The 17,814-nt window shown below is 40.3% G+C and overlaps 1 protein-coding gene across 1 annotated transcript in view; it reads left to right on the forward strand.

Moving 5' to 3' along the window:
- Positions 1-10: 10 nt before the first annotated feature.
- Positions 11-17,814, forward strand: part of ogfod3 (2-oxoglutarate and iron dependent oxygenase domain containing 3) — a 42,557-nt gene continuing 24,753 nt past the window's right edge. The window contains exons 1-7 of the mRNA XM_084938284.1: positions 11-189; positions 1,707-1,933; positions 3,721-3,796; positions 3,934-3,976; positions 7,091-7,155; positions 7,955-8,011; positions 8,467-8,620. Coding sequence (XP_084794410.1) covers positions 122-189; positions 1,707-1,933; positions 3,721-3,796; positions 3,934-3,976; positions 7,091-7,155; positions 7,955-8,011; positions 8,467-8,620 — 690 coding nt within the window. The 5' untranslated portion in view covers positions 11-121. The remainder of the gene's footprint in view (positions 190-1,706; positions 1,934-3,720; positions 3,797-3,933; positions 3,977-7,090; positions 7,156-7,954; positions 8,012-8,466; positions 8,621-17,814) is intronic.

Here is a 17,814-nt window from a genome sequence, read left to right on the forward strand (position 1 = left end):
GGAGCTTGTACAAGCTGTTGGCGGGGTGAGCGGTATGGTTTAGTGGAAGAAGGCAAGAGACTGCGGCCGTGTGTGACTGTATGCGTTTCTAAATGCTACGTAGTAGATGTTTTAAGGTGGAATGGCTCCAGTACGGCAAAGAAACGCGAAGGGTGCGAATGCAGCCGAGATAGAGAAGAAAATTAAAAGGTGAGCTTAAAAAAAACAAACAAAAAAAACGTGCTAATGTGCTCACCTGTGCACAGCTGTACGGTGTGAAAGGGGAGTGTGTGCCAGTCAGGTGCTGTCACCGTGTTTGACCGCGATGAAACGTCAGCTGGCTAAATGCTAAGCTAATGTTAAAATAACACAGGTATAGTGTTCAGGTGAACCAAATACTTTGAAGTTGTGCTTTCCTGTACACAGTTTTCTCATAAGTGAATTAATAATATGCACATAATATTTGCATTTCACATAATTATGTAGTGACATTTATTGACTGAGTATTAATGCCCGGTTCAACAATGATCCAGCCCCAACTAAAAACTTCGTCATTAAGCATGTATTATATGTATATGTACACTGCATATATACTGCTTAAAAATAAATTAAGGAACACTTTGAAAACACATCACAACTCACTGGGGGAAAAAAATCATGTCACAACACTGATATGGACTGGGTAATGTGTTAGGAGTGAAAGGATGCCAGCTGTTTGATAGAAATGAAAATGATCAACCTACAGAGATCAAAGAAACCCCAAAAAATCTAAGTGGGGAAAAAACGCAGCAGGCTCGTTCCACATCTGGACCAGGGCATCACTGAGCTCCTGCACAATCTGAGGTGTGAACTGGCAGCAAGGATTGGACCGAAGATAACGTCCCAGAGGTGTTCTACTGGATTTAGATCAATAGACCTAAATCCCTCCATGGATTTGCCTCCTCAGACTGTCACTGACCCACCCCCAAACCGGTCATTCTGAAAAACGTTACAGGCAGCGTAATGTTTTCCACGGCTTCACCAGAGTCTTTCACACATGTCACATGGGCTCTGGGGGAACCTGCTCTCATCTGTGGGTTAAGGAGCTTCTATGGCTCTGTCTAGAGTTCCTACCTGTCTCCATGCAATTTCCTTCATGCTCTTGAAGCTGTGTGGAATGCAAAACTAGTAAAAAAAAAAACAAAACAGCCAGAAATAGATGGGATAAGACAGATAAGATGGGGGAAAATGTCAGTGGCCTCTACCTGTAAAACCTGTGGTTCCTCTAATGAACCAGTTGTAACTAATTAACTGACCAGATCAATATCCCAGAATTTTGATGTTATTAGTGTTATTTAGTTTCCACTGATAGATTTCACTACTTCAACTATTTGTTCATCAATTTAAGGCAGTTTTTCATTTATAGCCACATAATTATGTATTTCACTGTTATTTCAAGCTAATATTTCTTTAGCCATGACATTTAATGAAGAATGTCATTTGTTTTGAATTTGCTATGTAGTTTCTGTGCATTAGAAATGGAAACAAGTATGAAACAATACAATCTCAGATTTTCCTATTATACACACAAATGTGGGAATCTTTTTAGAAGTCAAATAATTACTCAGTACATCCCTCTAACTGTTACCTGAGAGAGAAATGGCTTTAGTTCATCTAAACATGTTATGGAAGTTCTCTCAGAATTCAACTTCAGCTAATTATCTGGAGCTTTTCTATGTCTTGGTCAGAGGTAATGCGCTGAGGCAAGGATCGTCATGGCGGGGGTCCCGTTTGCTTGTGGCCTTGCTGCTGGTCGCTTTGTCTGCATGTGGGGCGGCAACGTGGCTGTACATGACCTCTTTGGACAGTGACGTCACAGAAACTCTGGTCAGCCAAGGGGAGCTGGTCGCACCTCAGCCCAGAGTCTACAGCGTCCAGTGCTCTGAAGACTATGACAACTACAAACGCTACCCAGGTAAGGCTCCTGTTCTTACTGCATAATGTCAGCTAATCAGCTGACACTCCTGTGCTGTGTAAACATGACAGGGTTGAGGCTCTGTCTAGTTAATGAATAACATTTTAATCCAGCAGCACATTTTTGGCTTTAAAATCAAACTGGAACTGTTATTATTAGTTTTTCACAATTGCTTTTTTAAAATTTCTCAAATGGTTGATTTTAAAACAGCATAGGTTTCATCCACTAGATGGCAGCATAGTACAGTATCTCTTGCACATCTCTTTACAAGGCTCTACAAAGCTACAGTGCGTAAGGTGACGCCCCAAATTTATGTACTTGTACCCAAATATGCTAATTGCGGCCATCGGTGTGTTTGTGGTTTGTATCGCTGCATCTGTGCTTAGGCCTTTATCACGGTAAAAAGAATACAGCTAAGAGTCAACATCCCCCTGTTTTGGAATGAGTGACAGACTGTTTGGAAATCTGCTGCTACTTGGATTGTGAGTAATGTGGCAATAAGTGATTTCTTTTATTACTTATAGCACTGATCACTCTATTAAAAAAGAATCTATTATTTTTCTTTATTTTCTGGCATATATCTACTGTTACATGATGAAGTTAAAAACTTTTGTCAACATGTGTGTAAGTAATCCCTGTAAGCGAAAACTCGAAATGCTCAGTTTTAGAAAGTTTTTTTTGTTTTCTTTTACGTTTTTCTTTGTATGATGTCAGTGGAAATCTGACCTATTCTAGTTTTTATTTTGACTTTCTTTTTAATTCAGTTTAGCTTCTAGAGTGGATTTTCTAGTTTCACTTCAGTATTTATTGTTGTAACCCTGCTGCTTGGGCAGGCAGAGGACACCTAAGTTTGTGAAGGGGATAGCTGGAGAACGAGGTGACGGAAGAGCTTCAAATTGATACCAAAATCTCAGACAAGTTCGAATCTCAGCGACCTCAAGGTCAGAGGTCAAGTTTTGAGGGGTAGTACTGGCAGTTGCTAGTATTTTTATGGTGTTAAGTGTTAGTTTAGTGTTAAGTTTTAGCTTAGGTTTTATTATTAGTTTCAGTATTGTTTTTAAAAAAATATTATTCTTCGTAGGGATGAGGAGGAGGAGCCTGATAATGTTTAATCTATTCTAGCAAAATAGTCAATCTAGCTGCTAAGCATTTCAGCAAATCAAATATCTTGACGGCAAATAATTCTGTCTGTTATTCCAAGAGTATAAGTTCAAAGACTTTCTATACATTTGCATTTTTTTAAACAAACAATATTAAATAAAATGACAAAAGTCCATCTAACCTCATTAGGCAGTGCTCTGTTCCATCACTAAGGGTTTAGCAGTCATAGTCCAGGTTCAGGTTTCTTTGTGATATATAATGCTGTCTTAATGATATACACTCAAACTGGGAGATATGGAGCCTGCTGTCCTGTCCAGTTGTGTACTAAAGTGGTACTGTACTGGTGTGTTGTAGAACAGAAGTTGAGCATATCATGTGCCACTTTTGAAGAACTGTTAATAATCTGCATTCCCAGAAGTCATGGATAATTGATCGAGGCTTGCATCTGTATTTGTTCTCTCTTAAACATGAGGGCTGCCCACAGCTCAAACTGTGCCTCTCCAGTGCCTAAAGATAATGAAGTGAGAAGCTTTAAGCAAGAAATTATACCAGTCAAGAATCTGGAAGTAAGACTGGACATGTTTTGGCAGTACTGCTTTTATTATTACCCACTTTCCCTGTCTACTGACAATTATCTTTATGCTCCTGTTGTTTTTGAAAACCTCTCCTGGCTGTCCTCTCCTCAGGATGCACCCCTCAGAAGTGTGGCCGTGCTGTCACAGATGCCGTGGTGACGAGGGAGGAGGCTCAGACACTCAGGAGGTAAACAATGTCATTCTGAGAGCGCTGTGTCTCATTTCCCTCCCTTCCCTGCTACCTTTGTGCTTTTCCCCTTCATCATCTTCTGTGTTTTGCAGTGCAGCTGAATTATTCTCTGTGTTTTTGTCTCTGGCACACAGGTTGGCTGAGAGGGGGCTGGCTCTGGCTGGGTCAGAGGGAGGAGTGAGTATATCCCCAAATAATGCTGTTGGAATAACATGACAGTGAAGCAGGGATAACCCGGCTGTCTCTGAGACAGCAAGCTTTCAACAAGTGCATTTATACAGGATTAAATGGGTGGTTTGTGTTTTTAATACTAATAAAGCATGAACTATATTAACAAACAGCCTTTGAAGTTAAAACTAACATGAGAAATATGGACGTCACTCCAAAACATCCACTCCCACCTTGTTTACTCAGCTTGAGTGTTGATTGTATGTTGCATTAGAGTTTTTGTATCATGGCTGGTATATTTTTATAGCCAGTTTGATATTTACACATGGGTCCTATAACTTGTAATGAGAGTGCATTCATGTGCAGTGTTGTGAAATTCATCCTATCCTGGTAAATGCTGTCATGTAAAGTTTCATTTTATAGACATTTCAGTCTCTTTATAGATACAGAAGTATTAGAGGAACATGACAGAATCATTTTTTATTAGTAGTGACTAGGGCTGCCACAAACGATTATTTTGATAGTCGACTAGTCACCGATTATTTTTGCGATTAGTCGACTAATCAGATCATGCATCCATTGGACGTAAAACATACAGCTTATTGCACCAGCATGCATCTGCTCTTATATAACTATCATTAGCTTACAGCTTTAAGTGTTTAAGGTATGTGCTAACTAAAAATAAAGACAAGATGATAGTTTGTTAAATTTTAATGAAATTAGCAGATTGTTTCGGTGAAGTTTAATAAACTCCTTGCTATCTAAAATATAACAGGACACCGGAGTATATTCTCGAGCATCTCACACTTCTGATAATCAGTTGTCTGCTTGATGTTTATTCAGCTGTGTAAAAACTATAACTTTAATCTCAGCCAAACCGATTTACTCAGGAACAAATAAAATACTAAAAAAAGCCAAACAATAACATTTTTAAGTTATCTAAATGACTTATATATCAAGTTTAACCTGAGTAGCGAAAGACGGCGGTGGGTTTGAAAACGATTTGCCGGGAGTCCGGTGTTCTCACCGGCTCTAGTTAGCCTTGCCCCCGGCTAGCTATCGAGCTAGTGGGTAACAGATGTCTCCGAAAACGTCAGAGCCCTTTTGTGTGTGGTGTCTTGATAAACTGAGCAGATATTTGAGATTTACACAATTACATTCTCGCCTGAAGATATGTTAAACGTTAATTTTGTGACCCAGAAAGAATAGTAAGAGTAATATTAAAACTAACTAGCTGCCGCCATTGTTGGAAACTGAGCTGGGCTGCGCTATGAATTCTGGGACAGAGCTACTTCTTCTTCTTCGGGGTTTAACGGCAGCTGGCATCCTTGTACATGCAGTGCTGCCATCTTCTGTTTCAGTCCGTTATTACACTCTTAAATCCTACTAATTCCTGCGGCTTTTGTGATCTTACAAAGCTTCAAACGACGCGTCGACCATTAAATCAGTAATTGTGACTAGTCGACTAATCGTGGCAGCCCTAGTAGTGACAGAAACTTTACCCAGTTAGTAAGATGGGATCCTCTCATACTGTCATGTTGAAACTGATACATTAGTAGGTTCAGTCTAGTAAGACTGTCACACCTGGATCATAGTGACAAAAATGTTATACAGGTATGTGGATGCTTATATGCAACCCAATTTCAGACCACACAGTTTAATTTAATTTTATCTTATCTTATCTTATTTAGAAAGAGGGACAATGCATATTAATGAACATTTTAACAAATGCAAATGATTATAGCCTATACCCTTAATTTCCATCTGCAGACCCTCTGGCAGGTTGGTGTTACACACAAGTTAGTAAAAACATACAGACACTATTTACAGCCAAAAAGGACAAAAACAGTGATGACATCATATTAGAACAAACAATGACAAGAAGAGTGGACAGCAGAGGACAATATAGAGAACAATAACGGAAACAAGAAAAATGTAAACATTTGTTTTAAGAGACACATTTTTCTTTCTTTTGCCAGGAAAACGAGAACTGGGCACAGGGATTTATTGAAATGTGCAAATATAGATGGAAATACAGTTTATAAGGCAAAAACAATTCTTTAAAGCTTAAAAGTCAGTATTTGTTTGACTGCTTTATTGTGGGTTTTGTTGCAAAGCAGCAATCTGCAGAGGGCAAGCTTTAATACAACAAGGTAAATGAACACTGAGGGTGACTATGAGCCATCTCCCTTCAACTTTGTATTTTACGTCAAAATGATCCCACACTGTTCGGATGATTAATGTATGCATTTGTCTACATCCATCTGGGAGTGTGAGCAGAGCTTTTGAATAACCCATCCGTCTTTAAAAAAAAAAAGAAAAAGCTGACAGGGGAACAGAAGGAAATCCAGCTGTTTTTTTGTTTTTCTTTAAATAAAAAAATCATTGAATTTGTCATGGGCTGTGTGATATGTAAATGACTCGGTATGTAATGGCTTCTTTTGAGAAAGTCTAAACTGTTTTCTTAAACACCTGGGCACTGTAGTTTTTAGAAAACTAATTGGTATGTGGCACATTTATTAGGAATTAGTGTCTAATGAAGTTTTATCAGCAGTTCTAGTAAGCCTGTTCAACAACAGGAATGTGTATGTGCTGTAGTTATTACATCTGTGTTTTTGTTGGATGTGAATGAAATAATACTCCAGTATGAACGTAGAAACCACCACTGCTGTAATGGGCCCTCTCAGCACTTGAGGGCAGGCTTGAGCAATAACTAGAGCTTTGGCTCTTTTGCTGTGGAAGATGAAACTGGGACTGCCTGGATGTTCCGGGCACTCTCCAGTAATGCTTTCCACTCCCCCCAGGCCTGGTCCACAGCCAATAAAGGAGCTGTTTATGGAGTGTTAAGACACTCACATGAACCGAGGGGAAGCCACAGAGAGACTTCTTTGAAAATGACTTATTTTCAGATCAGTGTCCCCGAGGAGTTGATAAGCAATAACAAGTAAAGGGCAGAGGGAGAACGCCACAAAAAGGCCACTGAGGGATCAGTGTTGACCCTTGAAACGGTCACTGTGTCATGCTTGTACCAGTGCACATCAACACTTTGGAATTATTTGTTCAGCTGACTTGTTTTTTGTTGTTATTTGCACACATTCCAGTTTTTTTGTTTGTACCCTGCAGGCCTCCATACTGGACCTGCACTCTGGAGCCTTGTCGATGGGAAAACAGTTTGTTAACGTATACAGGTGGGAAAGTACATCAGTTTTTTTATTTGTTCTTCTATAGATCGACACAGAAACTGTGTAACAAACATAGACTGTTCGTTTTTATGAATGGGGAAACTATCCATAAAGGCAAAACTGTGTTACATACCAGGCTGAAAACACTTTAACATGCTGATTTATGGGGACTGACTCCGTTTTGGAACTGCAGATTTTGGTGCTTCTGCATTGGCTTCATTTTACAGCCCTAGACACTCAGTACTTATGTCTACAAGGTTTTTCCAGTTTGTTCCCTAGCAGGAACCGCCTACAACATCATGTGCAGAAATCTAGTCGTACTATCGAGTTGACAATCAATCTTAATGATGACGGACTCTGTGAGCTGAACTCTCCAGGTTCAGCGACCTGCACGAATCTCATTCATCACCGCTGGTACAATCAGTTTTCTGCCTCAGTTTCCTTCCGTCGCTCTCTAGTCACATAGCGCAGGTGGCTGACACGAGATCCTCAGGGACCATCTGGCTGACTTTAATCAGGAAACAGTGACGGTGGTACTCCCAGCTCACTTCCCACCCTATTAGCCTCCCCTCAGCTGGGGACTTCCTCATGCGAAACAGTCAGATGTTCAGAATCTGTTGCGTTTGGACGGTTGGGTGGGAATACCTGTCTGGATAATAGCGCACTGTGCTGTGAAATATTAATTTCTCCTAACAGATCCCATCTCCTCTGCTCTGTTTCCCCCCCGTCCTCCTCTCTGTGTTTGTGTCTCTGATTGGCTGTGTCTGGACCTGCCTGTGGTTGTGCGGTGGGGATGTGACTGCAGGTATTTTGGGGAACGGCTCAAGGATGTATTCACACAAGAGGATTTCCAGCTTTACAGGTGATGAAGGAACCGTTATTAAAAATCTTTCTGTATATTTTTAGAGTTTAAACCAAAAAGAGACACCTGAATTTTTAAAATTGTGACATACGCAATGTTAGTTGTTAATACATGTCCTGTTTTATTTGCATCGATAATATACAACTATTACATCATTTAGATGTACACATATTTAGGTTTCATTGTTCCCAATGTGCACATACAACCTTTCTATTATTAAAAAGTAACACAGAACTAAAATGACTGAACATTGTCACAAACCTTTTGCTAATAGCAGTTTTAGTGCTCGAGCGTTTGTGTAAATATCAGTGCTTGTTGAGCCCTGCAGAGCTTTATTTGGGATATTTTTTTAAAAGCTCGAGCAGCGCTGCCTGACGGTGTCATAAATCATTCTGTTTGAAGAAATAAAGTCAGAGCTTTCAACCTGTCATATTGTGTCTGTTTTTCCCCGGTAGAAATGTGCGTGGGCGAATCCAGGAAGTTATCGCTCAGACGTTTGGTTTGGACCCAGCTTTGATGTACCTCACCAAGCCCACCTTCTTCTCCAGGATCAACAGCACGACAGCCAAGACCCAACACGACGAGTACTGGCACCCGCACATTGATAAGGTAAGGCACAAAAACCGGATCCTCGTCTGTTTTTCAGAACAAGCAAGAAAAACTAAAAGAACCAGTCCGACATTATGTGTTGTTGTCAGCGACGTTACCTTGTTAAGTTTAAAGCCCTCCACAAGGTAGGTTTCATAAGGTAGGCTAATTCATTAATCATTAAATTAACAGAATAAGGAAATAAAAATGAATTTTTACTAATGTTAGTGAGTTATCTCTGTCCGTGTCAGTAGTCTGTGCAATAGAGGCGATTAATGAATTTTATATTGTGGTATACACTCACTGGAAACCTATTAGGTGCATCTGTTCAGCTGCTTATTAATGCAGATATCTAATAAGTCAATCACAAGGCAGTAGTCTAATATATTCAGGCATGTAGACATGGTGACAGCAACATGCTAAAGTTCAAATTGAGCATCGGGATGAGGACGAACGGTGACGTGAGTGACTTGGAACGCGGCATGATTGTGAACTTGTTTGGGTATTTCAGAAACTATTTATGAACTGTGGATTTTTTTCCCAATCAATCATCTCCAGGGATTAAAAATAATTTTTAAAATAAAAGAAAATATCCAGTGAGTGAATCCAGTTTGTGACAATGTCTGATGCCAGAGATCAGAGGGGAATGGGGGACTGATAGGAAGGTAACAGTAACTCAAATAACCACTTGACCTGTAACTTTGACATGTACTGTCAGAATTTGGTAGAAATGACATGAAAGCATGGATCCTTCCTGCTTTCTATCAGTGGTTCAGACTGGTGGTGGTGTAGTGGTGTGGTTGATATTTTCTTGGCACAGTCTGGGCCCTTAATACCGTCTGAGCATCATTTTAAAACCACGGCCTAGCTGAGAATCGTTGCTGACAGCGTCCATCCCTTTATGGCTACAGCGCACTGATTGTTGCTTCACCATATCAAGAAGCTAAGATCATCTCAAACTAGTTTGGATAATGATCAGTGTATCTGGAAATGATTATGAAGCAAGCTGTTGTTGGTTTGTTCAGATTAGTAAACACAGCATTGTTAAACTCAGCTAAATCTGCTCATTTTACCCCACTCGTCATTTAAACATGTTTATATGTTATACAAACCAGGGCCAAAATGTAATCATCTGCTGTTAAATGGTTCTGCTGGGAATCATGTTCGGTGATATCTTCAGAGGATTGGCTGAACTGTAAACAAAGTCCTCTGATGTACCAGTCAGTCTACCCTCCAACACTCACCGTGTCCTTGAGGTTTAGGTGGTGACAGAAAGAATTTGATTTCACATACAAGCCGCTGAAATGAGTTTCCACGGGGGAGCTGTTCTCATCTATACATACAGTGTGAGAAGAGGGTGGAGGTAGGGGGTGGGGGGATGCCTTGACACAGTGGTGGATTTCTCCAGGATTCACTGAAAAATGCTGCACTTGTACATTTGTTTTAGTGGGTATTAATGTAAAATTGAAAAAACTCACTCGCCTCAGCTTTGGTTTGTAATAAGATGATAATGGCTGCAATTACAGCCTCATGGCCTGAATTATCAAGACTGTTTATAGACGCAAAACTCAGAGCGAATATTAACAGGACAATTTCAGTGCCGGATTGCTGAATTATCGAGATAGCAGCTGAGCGCAAAAAAGCAAATGGTTTCTTATTGAAGGCTAAAGTCAATTATCTGGCAGAGAGACCCCCATAGAGGATGAAGATCAAGTGAGATTAGAAAACAGTGGCCCCATGGATTTTGTGTCTCCAGTGATTCCATTCAGGTTAGTAAAAGGGTGTATCTCATTATCTCCAGGCTTATTGAACTGGGTGGGAACCTTTTTGCAACATCAAAGCAACAGTGAGAATGATCTCAAGGCCTCTCCACCCACATCTTGTTCTCACTTAAAATGTATTGTAGACTTTTCTGAAATGAACAAAGATCTGAATTTCTGTTAAGCTCAGTTTGTTTGCTACCAGGTCACTTTCAAAGAAGAGAAGGTTGTCAGTACTGGAAGACTTTTCCTTCTACCTTTAAGCGAGGTTGCAAACATGTAGTGCCAAGCCCACTCCGGTCTGTATCTGCCACATATGTGATAGTGATGGGAATTCCGGCTCTTTTTAGAGAACCGGCTCTTTTGGTTCGGCGCACTAAAAAGAGCCGGCTCTTTCGGCTCCCAACCGGCTCTTCAGGTTGTTTTGTTGCTTTAATTAATTTATTATTAACAACAATATAAAATTATGCACAAAAGGAATTACTAATGTAAAAAAAAAGTGGTTTTATTTATATATGTTTATATATAAATATATACGGTGGCCCCTAGAGTACAAACACGTACAAACTGCAAAAAGCACGTACAAATTCCAAAGCATGTACCCCCAAATAGGGATGGGTATCGAAAACCGGTTCTTGTTGAGAACCGGTTCCCACTGTTTCAATTCCTTGGAATTGTTTGCCATTTTTGCAAACGATTCCCTTATCGATTCCAGTCGCCCCGAATGACGTCACCACGTTGTGGAGCGTCATTTACCTGGCAGGAAACACGGCGGCTCAGACGCTCAAAAGTTTGATTATACTTTACGAGAACGGATGACAACAGGGCAACTTGCAATACTTGCAAAGTAGATATTTTATTTAAGGGAGGAAACACTACGAATATGCAAAAGCATTTGCTCACAAAACACGCGATGACCTTAAATGAATGTCGTGTTTTTAATTCTGCTCCGGACTCGTGAATCTCAACCCAGCAGCAGCGGTAACGTTTGTACGTCCTCTCCCGTTAATGCGGCAGGTAAATAATCTACTAACAGTGCATATTATGTTAGCGCGATCTGCCTTATTACAAAACCTGCCATTACTGTGCATTTAGGTGACCATGATGAGACAGACAGAGTCTGGCTGGCTCAGATGCTGGCAGTTCTCGCTGCAGTCTACCGTTAGCGTCTCCTTTCAGGCCAGGATAGACGAATGTCACCGAGCAGTGACTAAGTTTGTGGTCAAAGCCTTGCACCCATTTGCCACAGCAGATGCCCCCGATTTTCGGTAAGTGAATGTGTTTAATTGTAGGCAGGGACATTACTGGATATTCTTGTGTAATTTCTACAGAATAAGTTATGTTATACTTTGTTATTGCTACAGAAGAATATTTATTTTATTATTTTACATTTACAATTTATTTTCCTGGGGACCCTGTGACACCCCATTGAAGAGCCGTAGGCTGTGGATCTCTTAAGATCTCACTGTTGGGTTTGTAAGGCCATGTTACTCCTAAATTTCTATCTTGTTCAAAGAGAAGATATAAAACAAAGTTCTAAGCTAATCGACCTTAGTGTTCTCCTTTTTTAAAAAGAATCGATAAAGAATCGAATCGTTAAACAGAATCGAAAATGGAATTGGAATCGTGAAAATCTTATCAATACCCATCCCTACTCCCAAACCCAGGTCGATTTTCAGAAAAATCAAAGGATTGATTTTAAGTGTGCCGTATTTTCCCAAAAAACACGGTATTAACGACGGCCCGCTAGCATGCTCTACCAAAAAATGCTTTGTTGTGTATCTGACGGACGAAAGCTAAACCAGTTCCACACCACTGAAGTTGCAGCATTTTTACAAACCAACTCTGGTTCATCCGTTTCATTCAATGATCCGCTTTCACCCTCCTCATTCTCCATCGCCGCCATGCTTTTTCCGCCATGTGCGTATGAAAACAAAGGCACTGCGCATGCACGCTTTACCCATATTCTATCACGATATTTCATTTTCTTATCGTTGCCCAACATTATACCGGTATTACCATGAACGGTATGATATGGCCCAGCCCTAACACCTACTAATATTTTTTGATCATCCCTTATATCATCAGTTCAGCAGTTCTAAAACAGCTGCTGTTTCACATTTAGACATGATTTTACATAGATCATGGCTTCAAATAGGTGACATTGCCATGCAAGGCAGGTTGTTAATTTCCTGTAGCCCATGTCTCTGTTATGTAAACTCTTCACATCCTACATCATTCAGTCATAATTTCTATTCATGAGGTGCAGCTTTAAAGCTCGCTGCTTTAATCTCGCTCTTTCATTTTACACTTTGGTCATTGTCATGAGACTAGGGCTGCCACGATTAGTCGACTAGTCACGATTACATCGACTATTAAAATCGTCGACGCGTCGTTTGAAGCTTTGTAAGATCCCAAAAGACGCAGGAATAAGTAGTAGTATTTAAGAGTGTAATAAAGGACTGAAACAGAAGATGGCAGCACTGCATATACAAGGATGCCAGCTGCCGTTAAGAAGAAGAAGCTGTGTCCCAGAATTCATAGCGCGGCCCAGCGCATTTGTCAACAATGGCGGCAGCTAGTTAGTTTTAATATTACTCTTATTATTCTTTTTGGGTCACAAAATAAAGTTTAACATATTTTCAGGCGAGAATGTAGCTGTGTAAACCTCAAATATCTGCTCAGTTTATCAAGACACCACATATTTTCAAAAGCGCTCTGACGTTTTCTGAGAGGTCTGTTATCCACTAGCTCGATAGCTAGCCGGGGTTCAAGGCTCACTCGAGCCTGTGAGAACACCGGACTCCCGGCAAATCGTTTTCAAACCCACCGCTGTCTTTCGCTACTCAGGTTAAACATTTAATATAAGTCACTTAGATAACTTAAAAATGTTATTGTTTGGCTTTTTTTTTTTAAGTATTTTATTTGTTCCTGAGTAAATCGGTTTGGCTGAGAAATAAAGTTATAGTTTTTACACAGCTGAATAAACGTCAAGCAGACAACTGATTATCAGAAGTGTGAGATGCTCGAGAGTATACTCCGGTGTCCTGTTATATTTTAGATAGCAAGGAGCAGACGGCTGAGTTTATTAAACTCCACCGAAACAATCTGCAGATGTCATTAAAATTTAATAAACTATCATCTTGTCTTTATTTTTAGTTAGCGCATACCTTAAACACTTCAAGCTGTAAGCTAATGATAGTTATATAAGAGCAGATGCATGCTGGTGCAATAAGCTGTATGTTTTACATCCAATGGATGCATGATCTGATTAGTTGACTAATCGCAGAAATAATCGGTGACTAGTCGACTGTCAAAATAATCGTTTGTGGCAGCCCTACATGAGACATTCTCTGCTCTGCGTTTGAAAGAAGACCTTGAGGCAACTGAGTTAGATGTGTTTTGATAGGAAAAGACCAACAAACTTTTCATGGCTTACAAATTATGTTATTAAGAGTGAAAAATGTGTTAGTAAGTAAATTCTGAAATGAGTTTTCTTATTGTAAGGATTTATTATTGTATTTTTTTAATGTGTTACTGAAGAGCTGGTGAAAGAAAAACACTTTAAAATTTAAGAGATGTCCCTGAATGCTGCTTTTGCAATAGTGTTTAAACTGCACGTCAGTCTGAATATTATTCTGTGGTTCTCCTGCTACACGAGGCAGAAACGACATGTTTCTGTTACGTGTTCACTTTGCTTGTGACGATCGTGCTATCTTTCTAAGATTATTCTTGTTTGCTTTCGCTTCATCCTTGGTGTATACTTAACACCTAATGTGAGCCCTGTGGCCATATTAATATTTGCCACCTTATCGTCTCCTGCTGGCCTTTGACAGCTGGTAAAACTTAATCAGAAAGAGCCACTTTTTCTCCTCCATCTGTCTCTGCTGCTATTTTGGGGCTAATTGGCCAACCCAACTCTCATTTAAATGTAAATGGCCCTTGGCTGTCTTGGGTGGTCGATTTTTCTTCCCATCGATCATAGCACTGATACGGTGTCATAGCAGCAGTTGGGGTGTGACAGCACAGAGAGTGTGTTTTATCTCATATCTGGAGTTGTAATTAAATGGAATTGAAGGTGAAGACACGAGTGTCAAGTAGTCTGTTCATTCCTGACCCTTCCTTGACTTTTGCTGGAGTAAAGCTGCACATCAACTTACTAACATGGTAATCACCCTGGATTTACCCTGAAATACAACCGCTCTGATGCACCCACCAAGGATAATTGCACTCACTTCAGACAATGTTTGCAACTCCACCAAACAAACGCATTTTCACCAAAACTCAGATCTTTTCACAGCCTCAAATAGCACCTGGTCCATTTTTTACAAAGGCTGTGTCTCACTGTATCACACGAAGATGGCATCTTGCATACACTCATTATTTTACACTGACAATGGGTCAGATGAATGTGTGTCGTGACAAACATATAAAATGGTGCAGTTCTGATCAGCCCCACATCAGTTGAAAGGACATTGTTGTGTGTTTGACTCATCCATGACCCACCAGTGTTCTTAGTTATGAAGTTTATCTGTTAAGATTGTTTGGTACGTGGCTCTGTAATGCAGTCATTCTGTACCCTTAGTAGGAAAAACAGGCTTAAAGCATAACGCTTCCACCTCTGTGCTTGACTGTGGACATGGCGTGCTTTGGATCCCAACTAGGGAGGATCAGAAAGACGAATGTAACAACATTGTCATCCCCTATGTAGCCGGTGTATCGGAAAAAAACTCAGGAGAGTCTTCTCCAAGCATGACATCCCAGTGTACTTCAGGCCAAGCAACGAACTCGGACAAAAACTGGTTCATCCCAAAGACAAAAATCCTAAACACAAACTTAACAATGTAGTGTATGCTGTACAGCATAGCGAGGAATGCCCAGACGTCTACATTGGAGAGACCAAACAGCCACTTCATAAACGCATGGCACAACGTAGAAGAGCCACCTCCACAGGACAAGACTCGGCTTTCCATCTGCATCTAAAGGACAAAGGACACTCTTTCGAGGATGCCAATGTTCACATTTTGGACAGAGAGGACAGATAGTTTGAAGGAGGAGTGAAATAAGCCATCTATGTCCACTGTGAATGACCATCTTTGAACAGAGGCGGTGGTTTACGACACCAACTGTCTGCCATCTATAATCCAGTGTTGAGATCCCTTCCCAGACGCCTTAACGCCCACTCACATCCTGAGTCTGATTGGCTGATTGTGACCCACACCCGTTTTCACACCTTGGCTCGTGTGATTAGGTAGAGGATCATTAGGGGGTCTATGTCTCTCTTGGGGGGACACTTCCACAGGGTTTAAATCTGGGACTCTCCACCATTTGACCTAAGAACCGAAGAAGCTTCTTGGATGAGAGGTGAAACGTCTTCAAGCAACTTAAAGAAGTCTAGATGCTTTTCTTTCCAAGCTCCTTAGACTACTTTGGATCATGGAACATTTCTCTTTCTCCAAACGTGGCGGGTCAAGTTGTTGCCAAACAGCTCGATTTTGGTGCATTAGTGCATGAATTCTAACTGCAGCACTTTCTCCATAGCTCCTGTAAATTATTTAGAAGTCAGCAAACTTGTGCCTTCTTGAGCAGGAGACCCTGCAGGTGTGTTACCAGTTGTGGACCACCTGCCTTCAGATCGTTAACAAGCTCCCATCGTGTAGTTTTGAGATAATTTACCTCCTTTCTCATGATCATCCTCACCCCATCAAGGAAGATCGATGGTCATTTTGTTTCTTAAAGTTTTTGAATAATCGCAACAACAGCTCTCACCTTGTTTTTTTCTTTCTTTCAAAAATAACCTCTGACAAGAAAGTCTCATTTCTGCTGTTCAATACCGAAGAAATTTAAACTTTTAAAATTCTGCCAAATTGCAAAATGCTTGGCTGTGTCTCTAATAAAACATTACTCTGCTTCACTTCAGCAGTATCGGGTAATGTTCATATGTTGATTCATGGTTTTCTTCAGTTTTTGATTTATTGCAGAATATTTTATTTAATTTAAATTTTAATGATCAAGTAAACATTTGCACTTCTTTGAATCGGTGTCTGGAAATAATTGTCAATAAATGTGTCATAGAAATGTGTCAGAATGTCAAATTCATAACTCAGTGTTTCGAGATAGGTGGAACCTGTCCTATTTAAAACTGATGTTTAAGGCGTGCTGTTCTCTTTGCTTTCTATGCAGTCATTGTAAGATACACGCTAAACCATTTTCTTTTTTTTCAAAGTTGTGGATTCCTTCAAGTCTAGAAAGCCAGTTAGATATTCTAACTAGCGTCTACATTTAACTACATTCAATGGAGTGTAAATTATTTTTCACATGACTTTAAATCCTAGGGGATTTTAAGCATCTTCAAACTCACTAGTTTGGTTTTCAGACCTGCAAAATCCTTTTGAAACTTCAGCAGCGTTTGCTGTGAGCTTCTGTTACAGTAACAGTGTATAAGCAACAATTGGCTTTTACTATTAACAGATGTGTGCTAGGTGTGTTGCCTGGCATTGTAAATCTCATTAATATGTTAACTTTTCAGATTTACAGTGTATGTTAGTAAAATGTGTTTAAACGTTAGCCAAAAATAACATCTTACATAACATGATTCTAACTTCAGGCAGCTTCTCAGTCCCCATGGTTACACTATATTTCCATTTCACACTCTTCTCTAATTAGAGAACACAGGCGTTCGGGCACACGCACACAAAGAGACAAATGTTCATGAATTGTTAAAGTTTCCTATTGTAGAACTCGATTGGAAACACTTACGAGCGCTTTGTGAACGATGCCGGTTTGACGTCGTTTCAGGGATTCATAAAACTCTTAGCAGCTAACTTTTGTTCTCTCTTTGAAGTGAGAGCACTCTTGCTCTGAAATAAGAGAGGCAGCCGTTTCTTGTTCCCTCTCAGCTTACTTTCAGATGATATATTAAGGTTTTGAGATCAGGCGCTTTCACGTTAGCACTGCTATTAGTTGTTCTGCAGAAACAGGCAACAGTTCACTTCCCATGAATAAAGCTTGCTGCTGCTCAAAGCGGCATCATTTTGACATGTATTTGAGTGATTACAGATACGATGGGGGGAGTGGGAGGGAGGACCTGGCAGCAGGTAATCTTTGAGAGACGTAAAGACAAAGCTCTTCTTTTTCCACATGAGCCGCCGACACAGTGGGCACAAACAGGTGGCTGCCATCCTGCTGTGGGAAAAGCTGTGTGGTGTATACACAAAGGAACTTCACAATGAGTTTATGCAGAAAGTAACAAATCCACCTGCCTGTAAAGAACATGCAGGTGGGATATTTTACCTAATCTTTATGTGTGAAACTGCAGTGAGTAGATCCAAACTGTGCCTCAGAGCCTGGGGACCTCACGCGGAGCCAAAATGTACAGAAAGAGAGCTGCTGCTGCTTCTTTTACAGTGTGATGGATAAAACCTTCAGGGATATGATTCATGAAGTGATATGCAT

The sequence above is a fragment of the Perissodus microlepis genome, chromosome 8, assembly GCF_051167445.1.
Source record: "Perissodus microlepis isolate ML-2025 ecotype Zambia chromosome 8, ASM5116744v1, whole genome shotgun sequence".
Classification (NCBI taxonomy): Eukaryota; Metazoa; Chordata; class Actinopteri; order Cichliformes; family Cichlidae; genus Perissodus; species Perissodus microlepis.